Source organism: Mauremys reevesii, linkage group 8 (genome assembly GCF_016161935.1).
Source record: "Mauremys reevesii isolate NIE-2019 linkage group 8, ASM1616193v1, whole genome shotgun sequence".
Classification (NCBI taxonomy): Eukaryota; Metazoa; Chordata; order Testudines; family Geoemydidae; genus Mauremys; species Mauremys reevesii.
The window spans coordinates 87,886,465-87,902,517 of NC_052630.1; the positions used below are offsets into that span (position 1 = coordinate 87,886,465).

Here is a 16,053-nt window from a genome sequence, read left to right on the forward strand (position 1 = left end):
TATAAATATTGTTTTATAAGGGCTCTCTTTTACAAATGGGATCAGGTTTATAAATGTGTAGGTGATATATGACAAGGTATCTGTAAATACTCCCCATCTGCACCTTGACTTATTCCAGTTTTTAAAATGCGTTTAGGACTGTATCCCACCACAATTAGCCTTTGTGATGCGTGAATCACAGAAACTGTACAGGGCTTCTTTGCTATGTGGCCACAGACGCTGAGATTCTGATTTGAAGGAGAGAGTCCTTCCCTCCCTCAGCCACCTCCCCCTATAACAGAGACTGTGTGTCATGAGTATCATCATCCTTTACTTGGATCAGATTATCAAACTCTATCCAGTATAAATGCTGAGTAATATGGTTATGGGACAACGTAAGTTGGTGATTGCATACTCGCTTGGTTGACTGCAAAAATGTTTGAAGGAGCAGAGAAGAATGGCTAATAGTTTAATTTTTCTCAGTTAATGAGAGAGAAATGATCCATTGTGTTGAAGACTCCACCCTCATGGTCTACAACAAATTGTGAAAAGAAAAAGGAAAACTTCAGCTACCACTCTGTAGTGATCTGGGACAGAAGGCTCCTATCCACCCCACTTTGGTGTTCATAGATGAGTGAGGTTTCCCTCCACCCCAACCACACTTTGGCCAATTCCTGTCCCATAGGCAGGTTAGCTACAGGGGAGGAAGGGGAGAGGCAGGATCAGCATAGGGTGCTGTGTAGGTAAAGTTTCCAGGGTGTCCAGTTTTCGACCAAAAAGCCCAGTCAAAAAGGGACCCTGGTGGCTCTGGTCAGCATAGGTTATTAGACAGCAAATGTCAAAAATCAGGATGGGGGTGGGGGTAATAGGAGCCTATGTAAGAAAAAGACCCAAAAATCGGGACTGTCCCTATAAAATCAGGACATCTGGTCACCCTAGGTGAATAGTTGGTCCTATGACACCACCGCAGCTCCTGGAACCAACGGCATGTCCCCCCTCCAGCTCCTATGCATAGAGGCAGTCAGAGAGCTCTGCATGCTGCACCCACCCCAAGTCCCAGCCAATGGGAACTGCAGGGGTGGTGCCTGCGGATGGGGCAGTGTGCAGAGCCACCTGGCCACACCTCTGCTTAGGAGCTGGAGGGGAGAGGGGGAGTAAGCACCATCCAGAGCCTGCACCCCTGACCCCCTCCCAACCCCTGCCCCAGCCATGATCCCTCTCCCGCACTGTGAATCCCTCAATCCCAACCCAGAGCCTCCTCCTGCACCCCAATCCTCTCATCCCCAGCCCTACCCCACAGCCCCAGCTGGAGTCTTCACCCACCAACTCCCTACCCCAGCCCAGAATCCCCTCCTGCACCCTGAACCCTTCATTTCTTACCCCACCCAGAATCTGTATCCCCAGCCCAGAGCCCATACCCTCTCCCACACCCCAACCTCCTGCCTCAGACTAGAGCCCTCTCCCATACTCTGAACCCTTTGATTCCACCCCCCCAACCTGGTGCCACCTCCTGCACCCCAAATCCTTCATCCCAGGCCCCATCACAGAGCCTGCACCCCCAGCCAGAGCTATCACCTCTCTCGCATCTCAACCCAGTGCCTCAGCCCAGAGCCCCCTCCCGCACCCTGAAGTTCTCATTTCTTGCCTAACCCCAGAGCCTGCACCAAAAGCCGGAGCCCTCCCCCCCTCCTGCACCCCAACCCCCTGAGCCAGCCCAGTGAAAATGAGCAAGTGACAGAGGGTGGGGAGAGTGAGTGACAGGGGGAAGGAGGGACAGAGTGGGCAGGGGGCATGGCCTCAGAAGGGCTGCGACAGGGCGGGCCTTGGAGTAGGGGCAGGTCAAGGGCAAGGGTGTTTGGTTTTGTGTGAGTAGAAAGTTGGCAACTCTATGTGTAGGACTTTTACATTAAATTTTCTTCATTAAGTCAATTCCACAACTCCCTCCATGAAAACACAGCCAACTAGTTGTGGAAAGCTTGTTGCCTCTTAACAGTGCATATCAACTCAGCACAGTAGTTTAGGATGTGAACTGAAGAATAATACGATATCCAATTGAAACTGCAGGGGAAGTTTAGACAGGCTTCAACCATAGGCACCGACTCTGTGGTTGCTCCGGGGTTGGAGCACCCATGGTGAAAAATTAGTGGGTGCTCTGCACCCACTGGCAACCAAACTCCCCCTTCCTTGCCTCCTTCTTCTCCCCCCCCAGTGCACCACATCCCCATTCCTCCCTCTCCCTCCCAACACTTCCTGCCACTCCCTCCCCTGCCGCCTAACAGCTGTTTGGCAGCACTTAGGACTTTCTGGAAGGGAGGGGGAGGAGCGGGGACACATTGCACTCAGGGGAGGAGGTGGAGAAGAGGCAGGGACTTGTGGGAAAGGGATGGAATGGGGGTGGGGTTGGGGACTTTGGGGGGTAGGGGCTGGGTGAGAAAAGGTGGGATGGGGCGGGGACTTTGGGGAAGGGGTGGGGCGAGGGCGCTGCAGGGGCAGGAAGAGGTGGGCCAGTGGCGGGGAAGGGAGGGGTCAAGCACCCATTGGGCAGAGGGGAAGTCGGCACCTAAGGGCTTCAACCATCCTTGAACACGTACATTCTGAATTTTGAGGGTGTACAAACTCCAGATCCAGATCTAAATTTTGCAAATTGCTCATATCTTTATAATGGCAGAACAAAAAATTCAAATCCAAATACTGCAGAATTTAGGGATATTTGAATTCCAAGTCAGGATCCAAATTTTGCCACTTATGCAAATCTCTACTCTAGCTGTTTCCCAAACTGGACACCTATGCTAACATTTCTTTTAGTAATGTGGGGTTTGCCTTTGCAGTTTCCTCTCCAAACAGTGGCCAATACCTAATTCATAGAATCATAGAAGATTAGGGTTGGAAGAGACCTCAGGAGGTCATCTAGTCGAACCTCCTGCTCAAAGCAGGACCAACATCAACTAAATCATCCCAGCCAGGGCTTTGTCAAACTAGGCCTTAAAAACCTCTAAGAATGGAGATTTCACTACCTCCATAGGTAACCCATTCCAGTGCTTCACCGCCCTCCTAGTGAAATAGTGTTTCCTAATAGCCAACCTCGACCTCCCCCACTGCAACTTGAGACCATTTCTCCTTATTCTGTCATCTGCCACCACTGAGAACAGCCGAGCTCCATCCCCTTTAAAACCCCCCTTCAGGTAGTTGAAGGCTGCTATCAAATCCCCCCTCACTCTTCTCTTCTGCAGATGAAACAAGCCCAGTTCCCTCATCCTCTCCTCATAAGTCATGTGCCCCAGCTCCCTAATAATTTTTTTGCCCTCCACTGGACTTTCTCCAGTTGGTCCACAACCCTTCTGTAGTGGGGTGGGGCCCAAAACTGAATGCATTACTCCAGATATGGCCTCACCAGTGCCAAATAGAGAGGAATAATCACTTCCCTCGATCTACTGGCAATGCTCCTACTAATGCAATTTTGCTTGGCTTGTCAGAGAGATGATGAAATCACAACTTGAAGCTGAATGGGCTTGGATCTGCAGGTATTCACATATGGGTTTTTTAATACTGAAAACTAACCTACCTACAAAAAGAATGAGTAGTACTTGTGGCACCTTAGAGACTAACAATTTATTTGGGCATAAGCTTTCATGGGCTAAAACCCACTTCATCAGATGCATGCAGTGGAAAATACAGTAGGGGGAAAATTAGCATAGGGAAATAGTTGGTCCTATGACACCATCATAGGACCTAATCACATCAGCCACACCATCAGGGGCTCGTTCACCTGCACATCTACCAATGTGATATATACCACCATGTGCCAGGAATGCCCCTCTGCCATGTACATTGGCCAAACTGGACAGTCTCTACACAAAAGAATAAATGGACACAAATCAGATGTCAAGAATTATAACATTCAAAAACCAGTCGGAAAATACTTCATCCTCCCTGGACACTCAATTACAGACCTAAAAGTCGCAATTCTTTAACAAAAAAGCTTAAAAAATGGACTCCAACGAGAAACTGCAGAACTGGAATTAATTTGCAAACTGGACACCATTAAATTAGACCGAGTTACTGTCTACTGGAAGAGAGGAAGCCACCATGTCTGAGTGGGAATGCAGGGAATGCTAGGGACAGGGGAGAGTTGCGACCCAGGGACCTAACCACTAGGGAGTACCACCAATAAGCCCCAGGCCCATCACACTATTTAGCAATAAGTACATTTTGATGACATTTAACTTGTTTAATGAACAAAAGTTATATGTGCAGAACAATTTAAAGTATTTCAAATGTGGTTACAACCTGTATTACTTCATGGATCACACCATCATTAACTGCCCAAACTCATTTGTATTCACTCAGGGCGCACTGTGCTGTTTGTGGAGATTTATTTATTTATATTTTACTAGTACTATGTTGTGCATACATGGCGGGCAGCTTTTGGTTGACTATGTCCATATGCACATGGCAAAATAACTGGGGCTAGCAGTCAGAATGTTTGGTGGAAGTTGGACATCCTAGGCTCAGAGAGACCCACTCTGAAGCCCTCCACATTGTGGAAGAGTATAAACAAAGTGGGCCATCAGTGAGATGGGCATAGTCCACATGCATATACATGTAGGCAACTCTCTTAATCTAGCAATGATCCCTAAACATGAATCTTTTCAGAGTTAAGCAGCAAGAGTAAGGGTTGCACAGTTGGAGCCTTGGAGAGAGAGAGAGAGAGAGAAAGATTTGGTCTTCCACTATTATGCTGCACTTAAATTGTAAGTCTCCACAGAGAAAATCAGCTACTGAAATCATCCTAGTGATGTAAGTAATTAATAAACTAGAAATGTATGCAGTGTTGTTGTAGCTGTGTTGGTCCCAGGATACTAGAGAGAGAAGGTGGGTGAGGTAATATCTTCTAAAGGACCAACTTCTGTTGGTGACAGAGACGAGCTTCGGAGCTTACACAGAGCTCTTCTTCGGGTCCAGAAAATGTGCTGAGTCTCATAGCTAAATACCAGGTGGAATAGATTGTCTAAAGACATTTTCCAGACCTGAAGAAGAGCTCTGTGTAAGCTTGTCTCTCTCAGTAGCAGAAGTTGGTCCAATAAAATAGATTACCTCACCCACCTTGTATCGCTTAACTAGAAATGTCTATTAAACTTCCATCTTATTTCTGGAGTTGTATAAACTGAGAAGTAGTGCTTTTTGTGTGGAGTGCAGTTTTGAAAAGTGCTGAAGCATATTTTTGCAAAGATGTTATTCTGTATGTGGTATCTGTAGGCCAGATTCAATAAATTCTCCATCCACTCTCTCTATTCTGAAAGCCTGTACAAGGCTGCAAAATTGATTTGTGTGCATTTTTGCAGCCTTACACGGACTCTTGTGGCAAAGAAGCTGGACTGTGTTATTTTTATTGATTCTTGTCCTGTATAATTTTTATAGATCTATTTGACCAAACTTACCCTGGTACGTATTTTGGTGCAATTCAAAACATCAAAATCAAATGGTGGCTACTATTCAAAATGTAATAGTTGATCATACCCTATATTTGTAATAACTGAGGCTCGTAGGGTAGATGTAGCCCAACTAGCTTACAAACATGCTTCTATAAACCACGAATATTTGGACCCCTGGTCTTGGGTATAAGAAACATTGTATTGCCTTAATGTACCATACACCAGCATTCATTATATTACTTCCTTTCTCAGTTGTTTGTGGGATAGTTCAGGCTTTCAACTATGCCTAGCAACAGCTATGAAGAATTATCAGGCTCTGTTTTCCTACGGAGCTGCTGTTAGCAATGTCACAAGGCTTCCCCGACCTTTATTTCTCTCCAGCCTTTGTTTCCCTCTTTTCATCCCGAAACAGGTTCCCTCACGACTGCCTGCCATAATCGGTTGCTTTTATTGTTTTAGCATGGAACTGCCTTACTCCAAACTCTACAGAGAGGGCAGATGCCTGGGAACTTGGACATTACCTTTTTTAGGAATTCTACCTACCTTCCCCATATGGCTTTTTTTTAGGATTAAATAGTTAATAATTGTACAGTAATTTGAAATGTAAATCCTTATATCTCTACTAATTTATTTTTATTATTGTTTATTTATTTATTATTTTATTTTCATGGTAAATTATGGTCTTAGACAGCCAGACACACATTCTGTCTGAATTCCCAATATTTATAGTCTCTAGCTGATGCAGAATTCAACATCTGCAAAAAATGGTACAGTATATAGCAGATGCTGAGTCATTCAAGCAACTTTTCTGTGAGTAAATGCCTGTGATAAAAGAATGTTTACAAAATCTAATTGTACAACACAGCCCCAGCTGCTGCTATTATGGGTACTACTGTTTTCAACATAGAAATGTAAAACTGCCCTTTTTCTTTGGCCCTCTCCTTTCAAGGAAACATAGCAGCTACCCATTCAAAAGCAACTTGGTTTCATTGTCTCTGATGTATGCAGTTTGTGGGGTGGCACTGTCCAAGTCCTTTTTAAAATACATTGGGGGATAATCATAGACTATTCTTGAATCAGCTATTCTTGGTTGACCTGCATAAATGGCTGAGAAGAATTTATGGGCCAGATCATGGATTTGTAGTCACAAGCAAGAGGGGATCTATGAGGTACTGTGGCATTCCAATTTGGCTCTCTTGAAATCCACTAGTACAGAATTTATATGGGTCCTCTGTGTACTGAGCAGTGGAATAAAATTAAAGGCCATGTTTAAAACCAGAGTGTGGTCCATTGTTTTAGCCTAAATACCTGCTCCCCTAATCTATTTCCATCCTTTTTGGAAGGAAATGTGAAGGGTGGCAGCATTTGACCCCATATGTTTACAGCTATTTTACTACTGTGCACATTGGGTCAGACTTTAGTTTTAAATAAGACACTTGTGTGTGATTTGGGAAGAGGGATTGGTGCAAAGGGCTAAGCTGCATCAGGACCTTTGAGAGCCAGCAACCCTTACTTGCAAGTGTGCAGGTCCGAGCCATTGGCCCACCCTTCTGCTGAAACCTTTTCAGGGTGTGGGGGTGACACTGCTGCTTGCTCTAGTGCAGGGAATGCAAGGGACTACAGTTGTGGCTGACACCTACACTGAATTTAGAAGGCTCCTTGCATCCATCTCAAGTGTTATGCACCCACAGAGGTCCAGTCACAATCTGTCCCATAATACACATAAAAAAGTGTTAATAACCTGGACCTCACTAGTTGCCAACCCCAATAATCCATATGTAAAAAAATGAGTCTCCCTGCTTAGCAAATATTAAATAGTGTTGTGGTGAGTTTCCATACTTAGTAACTTATATATAACCCTATAGTATATTTAACAGTACTGTGTACAACCATGTGAAATACTGTAAACTGCAGTTATCAGAAAAGGAACTTAAAGCATTTTTGGATAGTGTATTCTTGATCTTTAACAATTGTTTATTCACTCACTGTTTCATAAAGGTTGTAATAATTAATGAGATTCTAATGTAATTTAAGGTTTCCTTAGCCCTTCTTCTTCAAAAGTAATGGTTAAGATATCAGGAATTTTTAACTAATATGATCAAACTATTTTGAGTGTTTCTGTACCTTAATAAAATTTAGGGAATAAACCGAATACTCAAGATCTTCTGAACATTTTCAGTATTTTTGTCATTATGAAGGTTTTTGCTATTACAATGTTAGTAAAGGAGGTGCCCAGTAAAGACAATAGATATTGTCCCCAAGAGAGAGGAAATCTGTTTTTCTTCATAAATATTTTTATTAAATAAACTGAAATCTCATAATTATATTTTTCCTGTAGTACAAGCGTATGCTTGCATTATGGAACAGTTTTGTTTGAAAACTGCATTTTTGGTACAAAAATGTAGCCATTGCTAGAGTTTCATCACATTTACTAGAAGATACCATTATACCAAGGCGCAGAATATATCACTTTTTGCATGTTTGACATTGAGAATGTGGTTGTATTCTGAAAAGTGTTTGTAGAAATAGCAGTGTGGTGTTCCCTGTTATCTTTCAGTAACTTCCATACTAAAGGTGCTTAGTTAATATATAAAAAGACACTTCACAAGTGAAAGCTCAGCCTGGATTCCAAAAGTAACTTTGGTTCTTGTCTTGTTGTGCATCATTACCAGTAATAAAGATTCTGCAGGCCAAATGTTACCCTCCCATTTACCCTTGTAAAACTCCATAGTCTTCAAGTTATGCCCTCACTGATGCTTTCAGTTACACTGCTGAAGCCTTATTATATTCTGATTAGTCCTATAAATGGAATTTAGTGAACAATTCTGCTTAAGATATACAGAAAGGAAAAAGAAATGCAGCTCACTCTCTCTTGGCTATATTGGCATTTCAGGACCAACAGGCGTAAAAAGCAATAAAAACTTACTTTACTCACTAATGTGAAGAGATATAACTCTAGATACACACAGGCAGCAGATGGAATGAATAGGAAAGTACTATTTTTGCATAATCATTTTTCAGAGAACAATAGCATTTTAATTTAATGTCCATTATGGACTAACATGAGCATGTCCAGATTTTGCCTAAACAAGAGCAACACTGGCAGATTGCTAGGAAACTGAGAGCTATTCCAAATTTTCATAAACTGGAGCAGATTGCAGTTGTCCTAGTGTTTAATATGGAGCATCCTGATCCATGGGCTGTACCTTCGTATAAATGATGGAATAGTTGTGGTCATAAGCAATTCTGAACAAGGATTTGCTTGCAAAATACCATGAAAACCATTGTAGCTAAAACATCATATTAAAAAAAAATCCAAACAGTTTGGATTTCAAGACATATGTCAGACATCTGAGGACTAAAGAAAATGAATCACTCTTTTTCAATTCTTTTTTTTTAAAGTTTCTCATTGTTCCATTTCAGTTTCTCCGAAGATATCTCGTATTTCAACTGACATTGTTGTGAATGAAGGAAGCAATGTTACACTTATTTGCTTGGCCACTGGGAAACCAGAGCCTTCCATTTCTTGGAGACATATCTCTCCATCAGGTAAGCACAAAACCTTTTTTAACCCTCTTTCAGGAAACCCATCACCATTCATGCCTTTATAGATTAGGAAGTGACACCACTACTTTTGTGTGCCCAGTTTAAGACAACTGGACCAGATTTTCAGAGAAGGTGAGCACTCACAAACCATAGCTGAAGTCAGTGAGGGTTGTGGATGCTCAGCAACTGTTAAACTCAGGCCCTTAGACAGAGGTTTAGACACACAAATTGAGATACCAAAATTCAACTTTACTTTTGAAAATCTGGGCCTAAGTGACTTGTCTAAGGGCACAGAAGAGAGTCGTTGTCAGAGACAGGATGAGAGTTCCTGGTTCGCAGGTTATGCTCATTTCAGCTGACCATAGTAATCTATCAAACATCTCAAAAAACAAAGGAATCTTTCAGACACAGTTCTCTATACCTAAAAAGGAAAGATGAAATTTACAGCATTCTGATTTAATACTTTTAAATATTTCACTACCACTGAGCCTTGTGATTATGCTGTTATACAGAACAGTTTATCAAAATGGTTTTAAATTAAAGCATACATGAAAAATTGCAAACAGACATGATATCTAAAGAAATAATTGTGATTCTGATTCCACATACAGAATTCTTTTTATATTTTTAAAGTATTTTTTGTAAGTGACTAACAGAGTTAAACTGTTCTTTGGGGGCCTCTGTATACAGGGGCAGCTCTAGGTATTTTGCCGCCCCAAGCACAGCAGGCAAGCTGCCTTTGGCGGCTTGCCTGCAGGAGGTCCTCGGTCCCACAGATTCGGTGGCACGCCTGCAGGAGGTCCGCCGAAGCCGCGGGACCAGCGGACCCTCCGCAGGCATGCCACCGAAGGCAACCTGCCTGCCACCCTCGTGGCGACCAGCAGAGTGCCCCCTGTATCTTGCCACTGCAGGCATGCGCTTGGCGTGCTGGTGCCTGGAGCCGCCTCTGTCTGTATATTCCCACTGATGGCAAGAGCACCTTATTGCAAGTTGTGTTCATAGAGGAGTGCTCAAGTACACTGTAGCTCCTTCAAGCTTTCAGTGCCTGAGGCTGTATAAGGGAATTCCACGCCTCAGCTGATTCAGTTCCTGTCTCTCTCTGTTGCTGACTGCTGAAGGAACTTCACTTCCATGTTTCAAAGCTTTGGCTCTGACAATCCTCTGTGTTTTATGTCTAGCAGGATTGCCGCCCACTGCCAAATGGAAGTGGTACACAGCATTGGTGCTGGATCTGGAATGTTTTTATGTGGATGTTTTTATTTATTTTAAACATAAAGGGTCTGTTCTACTCTCTCACTTATTTCAAAGAACTTTTCTGAAATCCATTGAGTTGTTTGGGAGTATGTTGTCATTGAATTACTGTCTCGCATTACTGGAATATAAGACTGATTTGATGATTGTTCTGTAACTAAAATATTATATTTCCCTTTATTTACTTCCACATTAATTATTTAGTTTGAAAGGTTGCTTGAGAGATCACATTACTTGGCATTACTTTCTGGTTGCTTAGTCAGATGTTTGGATACTTTTCATTTAGAATGGATGACTGAATGTGTTCCTATATTGACCAGAGTAACGGCAATTAATTACTGTATGTGGTGGAACATAACATAGTGTGCCTAAAAGTGATCTGAGCAATAGTTTGCTTTACAAAACAAGATTTGAAAAAGTTACTATTGGCCTTTAGAACAATGACAATGAAATCTGTTTCAAGTGATAACTGATAAACTAGAAAAAAACAGTTGCATCATAAAGATGGTTTATAACTAAATGTCAATCAAAATAGTATCAGAAACCTTGGGGAGACTTTAGAATGGTAGCTTTATATTTGAAGTTGCTTATAGGAGGCACTCCCTAGGGTTCCCTGAAAAAATGAATTACATTAGCTGAACCCTAGTGCCATCTTGCTAAAGTCTAATAAGTGCTTCTAATTTATATTTTTTATTTTAGATGCAATCTCTGTGCAACCCCATTGGCTTAGCTGTTTATCTTTTCAAGAGAGGAGCAGTGCTTTGGTTGTGTTTTAATTAAAACTTGTCACATAGATTTTAAATTTACATTCTAGGTCAACTTCTTTATTGCGTTTTGGTTAAACTTGCCTGCTTAAGAGGAATCAGGAGCGAACGATGTTCAGAAAAAAGAATTCCTTAGAATAGGCAAGGTTAACCAAGCCTCAAATGGCAATAAAGAAGTTGAGTAATTACTGCTTGTTGCAATGTAACTTGCATGCTCTCTGTAATTCATTTAACTGGATAAAATGTATTTTCTAAACTACCAATAGTCAAATACAGACAAAAGCTCTGAAAAAATAATAATTAATATGTCACTATATAGTCTATACAATATAATAGTACTAGATATGGATCAGTAAATAATATTGTTAGAGCTACCTCCTTCCAGTTATAGCGCATTTGTGTTTGCAATCAAAATTTGGGTCACAAGCTTGTGTGCAGCCAGAGACTGGGAGGGCAGCAAAACCAGTGCACTCAGTCCATGGGGGAGGGAATATGTTGGGTTGCTTGTGAAAGACTCTTGCTTGTCTTTCTAAACGATATGCTCTAGCTCATCTAGAAGTTATGGACTTGATGAAATTTTACAGCTTGTGTGACACAGAAGGTCAGCCTAGAAATTATTATAGTCCCTTTTGGCCACACAATCTATAAGTCTTTTAGCCAAGTAGTGTTAATGGTTTCTTGAAGGAGAAGCATCCAGACCATTCTTGTTCATTGCATATTATCCACAAGGTATTTCTCCATTGTTAGGTTAGATTAGTTCTCATGCTGTTGCTTGGACAGCATAGAGGACACCAAATGCATTATGTGCCTCCGTGATGTTCTGTTCTGAGCCAAATTTCGTGTGTTATGGGATTGGCTGCCTGAAAGGCACAGGTGTCTGTTAATGCTGTCCAGCCATCATGTTTTAGGTCTTCCAGGGGGTCTTTTCCATTCTGCTTTTATTGGGTCAAAGTCAAAGATGACTCTCTTTCAGGGAAGTTGGAATGCATTTGGAGCAGATGACATTACAACCTTAGAGAGCGTTGATTGCCAATTGATGTTTTCAGTCTTTTGAGATGCTTCATTTGAATGGTGTCCAACTTCTTTTCAATCTTGACAGTGCGGTGCCTGTCCCATAAGTCAGAATACTTATCACTGAAACATTAAAGCTCTTTAGCACTGAAGCGTCATATTGCTATTTACCAGTGTGTTCAATTTGTGAAAGACATTCCTGATAAAGGTACTGATAACATATGCAGTGCAGGCTTTGGGTTTTTACTTGCTGCTACTCATGTTATTGACAACAGAGCTGAGGTAGGTGAAATCACCGATAGTCACGACTGTGTGGTCACCCATGAAGACGCTAGACCCTCAGTGTGTTTGCAGTTGCCACCTGGAAGAATTTTGGTTTTACAACAACTAAGTTTTGGGCTGACTTTTGCCACTGAGCTTTCCTGGGCTTTAAGTGTCATAACCAGCCCATCCATTGATTCAACAACTAGCACTACATTATTGGCAAAATTGAAGTCAGTACAGTTTTTAACATCAAGGTATATACCTAAAATGCATTTACTTGGTCTTAGAGAGACAAGATGGGTGGAGGTAATATCTTTTATTGGACCAACTTCTATTGGTGAAAGGGCTATCACCTGTCTATTAAAACCACCTTGCTAGTAGCCATCATATCAACTAGGAAAATAGGGGAAATTCAGGCCCTCATGATGGGCCCCCCCTTACATGTTCTTTTGTAAGGGCAGAGTCACCCTTAGATGTCATCTGAGGTTTCTGCCCAAGGTAACCGATGACTTTCACATCAGTCAGTCTGTTCACTCCTGTTTTTAATCCTTAAATTGATTCTGCCACAGGTGAAACGAAACTCCACACACTGAAATAATGAGAGCCTGGTATTTTTATTTAGAGAGGACCAAGCTGCCCAGGTCACACCTAAACTCTTTGTGGCTTTTGCTGAGAGGGTTAAAGGACAGCCCTTGGAGGGGCAATCATCTCCGAGGCTGTTCAAGTGGGTCTCAGATTGTCTTGTTATGATATAGCTAAAAAGGTTGAGCCTGGACAAATTAGGGCTCATTCCACTAAAACTGCAGCAGCTTCTGCAGCCTGTCTGCGTAGCATCCTCACATCAGAAATGTGTAAGGCAGCAACATGGAGTTCTAGACACACATTTACCACTCACTATTTCCTGGTTCCAGCATCCAGCTCAGATGCTAGGTTCAGTAAGATGGTCCTACAATCGCTATTCAAATAGGACTCCTCTTGCCCATGTCCAGGTGAATCGGCATGTGATTGTTGGACACCAGCAGTGGAATCTGTGTGGACAGTCACTCAGAGAAAGAAAAGTTACTTACCCAACAGTAAGTATGGTTCTTTGAGATGTGCTTTTCAAAGATTCCACAACCCACCCTCCATCCTCATTAGCCAGAGTCCTATTCTTATGGGATTCTAATTAACAAAGGAACTGACTGCAGGTTGCACCCTGCCCTTTGTAACCTTAGCCATGGGATGAGAGGATGGTGGGGACACTGCTATTCAAAATAATCTAATCTCAGGCACCTGGGGCATATGCATACCAAGAATGGAATTTGTGTGGACAGAGTGTCTCAAAAAAAACCACTTACTGTAGAGTAAGTAACTAATCTTAATTAACTTGGATTTATGTGACTATTGTCTAGGATAATAAAGAAAGAAGCTCAATCATAATATGGCTAATTTACTTTGGTTTCCAGCTGCATTTAACCCCACTTCTTACAAGGAGCAAACACTGATAAATCTCTCTTGGCAGAGAACTGAAATAGAGTTTGAATTTATTGTATCTGATTTACTATTGTCATGGCTCTGTTTTCTCTGGGATACGGATAGAGGATTTAGGACTGGTCTGTGGGAAAGGAGGAAGGCCCAGAAACTCTGTGAAATAACTCCATGACAATATAGAAACAAGCTGCCCTGGAAACCCAACAGATTATATTCTGTCTGGTAGTCTGTCATGTAAATTGTTGAAGTAATTTTCTTTTGAGGTAACAATGTAGCTGTACTGTATTGGAGCACATATTTTGGAATAGAAACAGTTACAAACAGCACTAAAAATCAATTAAAATTTGCAAGGGATGCCTCGATTTATTAGGGAAAAAAGTACAGGATACTTGCAAACACTAGTTTTCTCTATAGTGTTTGCATCCTAATTTCTGCAAATTGAGTTTATCTAGAGCTAAGGTTAATTTGCCCTTCATATTTTTCATCAGTTCTCTCCTAGAACTCCCACTGACAACAGTGAGGCTTACATACATGCATCAGAACAAGAATACAGCACTAAGTAATAAAGAATTATATTTAAAAGATTCTGGAATTGTTTGTCAAAGCTGCTGCTAAAAGATAAGATACTAAAATCTCTGTATACAAATGATTTAATGTAGCCTAATTCAGAAAAGTTATCATGGTTTGCATCAATGCAGCCTCTACTTGGATGAGATCTGATACAATTTTTTGAACAAGAGATAAAATAAAACTTTAATGTGAATGAAAATAAAATATATTTAAAGATGATTTTTAACTTAGTACATAAATTATTGGCTTGTAATCTTTATGGTGAATGTTTTACTTAGTCATTATGTAAATGCATTCATTATATAAATATTCATTATACAAACCCATTATGTAAATCCACAAAATCTACACACACAGTGTAACGCCAAAAGGAATGTGAAACTGTAGTTTGTAATCTGAAATTCTCGTATTGTTGAAATGTCATTTGATTAAATTGTAGGTATTTATTTTGTTCTGACATTTAAGAGCAAAGTTTAACATCCATAGTTTAAGAATGAAACTAGAATCTTAAAGAATTAAGGTCTGTCTGAAACATAATGCTAGTTTTAAACACTTGTATACACACTATACTTGTTATATTACCATCTTTGGAAAGCAAGCACTGCAAATGTTACCAAGAGGAGTTGTACACGGAAAGTGGACCCCCATCTAAATACCACAAGGCAGTAATTTTGCAATGGCCTGATCCACTCCATTGATTTGGTTCATGTCCCAGGTGAGCAAGGGAAGGAGATGACCTGCAGTTCCTCCTCTTCTTTCAACAAGTTGCTTTGGCAGCTATTTGTTTTACACATGCACAAGGTTTTCAGATATGCTTCTCTTTTCTCACTCTTTTAGGGTGTGGGGGACGGAGAAGGTAAAACAAGAGGATTGTGACTGGTGGTGAGACAAAAAGAGATGGATGAAGCTGGCAGTTGCAAATCTGTTTAGATCCTTTGCTGTTACTGAAAAATGCACCATGTGCTGAATGAGCAGGAGTCCTATGGAAAACGTAGTCTGTGATCATGTTATTAAAGACTCTATTAAAGTTTATATGAGTGCCCTTAATTCTGGCATTTCCTAACGTTTGAGTGCTTGACTTCACAAGCTGAATGTTCTTTGAACATACTTTTTAGATGTACTTCCTAGATTTTTAAAAAGCAAATTGAAAAAAACAGAGTAGACCATGTTGGAACCATAGTCACACCCTCATAGTTCATCAGCAGAATTAAAACGTGTAGATGCATAACACAGACGTCTGCCACTTAGCTAACTAGTAGTAGTAGGTTGTCATCCTCTATGTAACCCATCCACTAGAAGGAGATGAAGTTCACATTTTGCCAGTGGGTTTCACAGCTATTTGAGTTACCCTCGTGGTTACCCACCCTTCTGCCTCTGGCCCCTCCAGCTTGTGTTGTCTCAGTCCCAGTCTCCCTTCTGCCCCTCCTCATCTCAGGTTCCTCATCTCAGTCAACCCATGTCCCTCTGACTCTTTGTCCTGTTCCCCAGCTCTTTCTCACACTTTCAACAGCACCTTGTCCCAGTCTCTCTTCTCCCCATCCCATTTGACCCTGCTCCTCACCCTTCTGAACTCAGACCAGGCTACTATCTCTCTATCCTCGCTGCCTGCAGGAGTGAGCACTGAGAGAACAGGAAAGAACAGAAAAAGAACAGGAAAGACAGCATCCCTCCTCACAGTCCCAATGCCTGGCAACACAGCACTCCTGTCTAACAGGATCCCCTTGCCAAATTTCAAGTCTCTGTGCCAAAGCAAGGAGGCACTAAAG

General features: G+C 41.7%; 1 protein-coding gene across 1 annotated transcript in view; it reads left to right on the forward strand.

Annotated features, from left to right (window-relative positions):
• Positions 1-263: 263 nt before the first annotated feature.
• The window catches only part of NEGR1 (neuronal growth regulator 1), a 216,606-nt gene continuing 200,816 nt past the window's right edge, over positions 264-16,053 (forward strand). The window contains exons 1-2 of the mRNA XM_039483111.1: positions 264-374; positions 8,835-8,960. Of these exons, the coding sequence (XP_039339045.1) occupies positions 347-374; positions 8,835-8,960 (154 nt within the window). The 5' untranslated portion in view covers positions 264-346. The remainder of the gene's footprint in view (positions 375-8,834; positions 8,961-16,053) is intronic.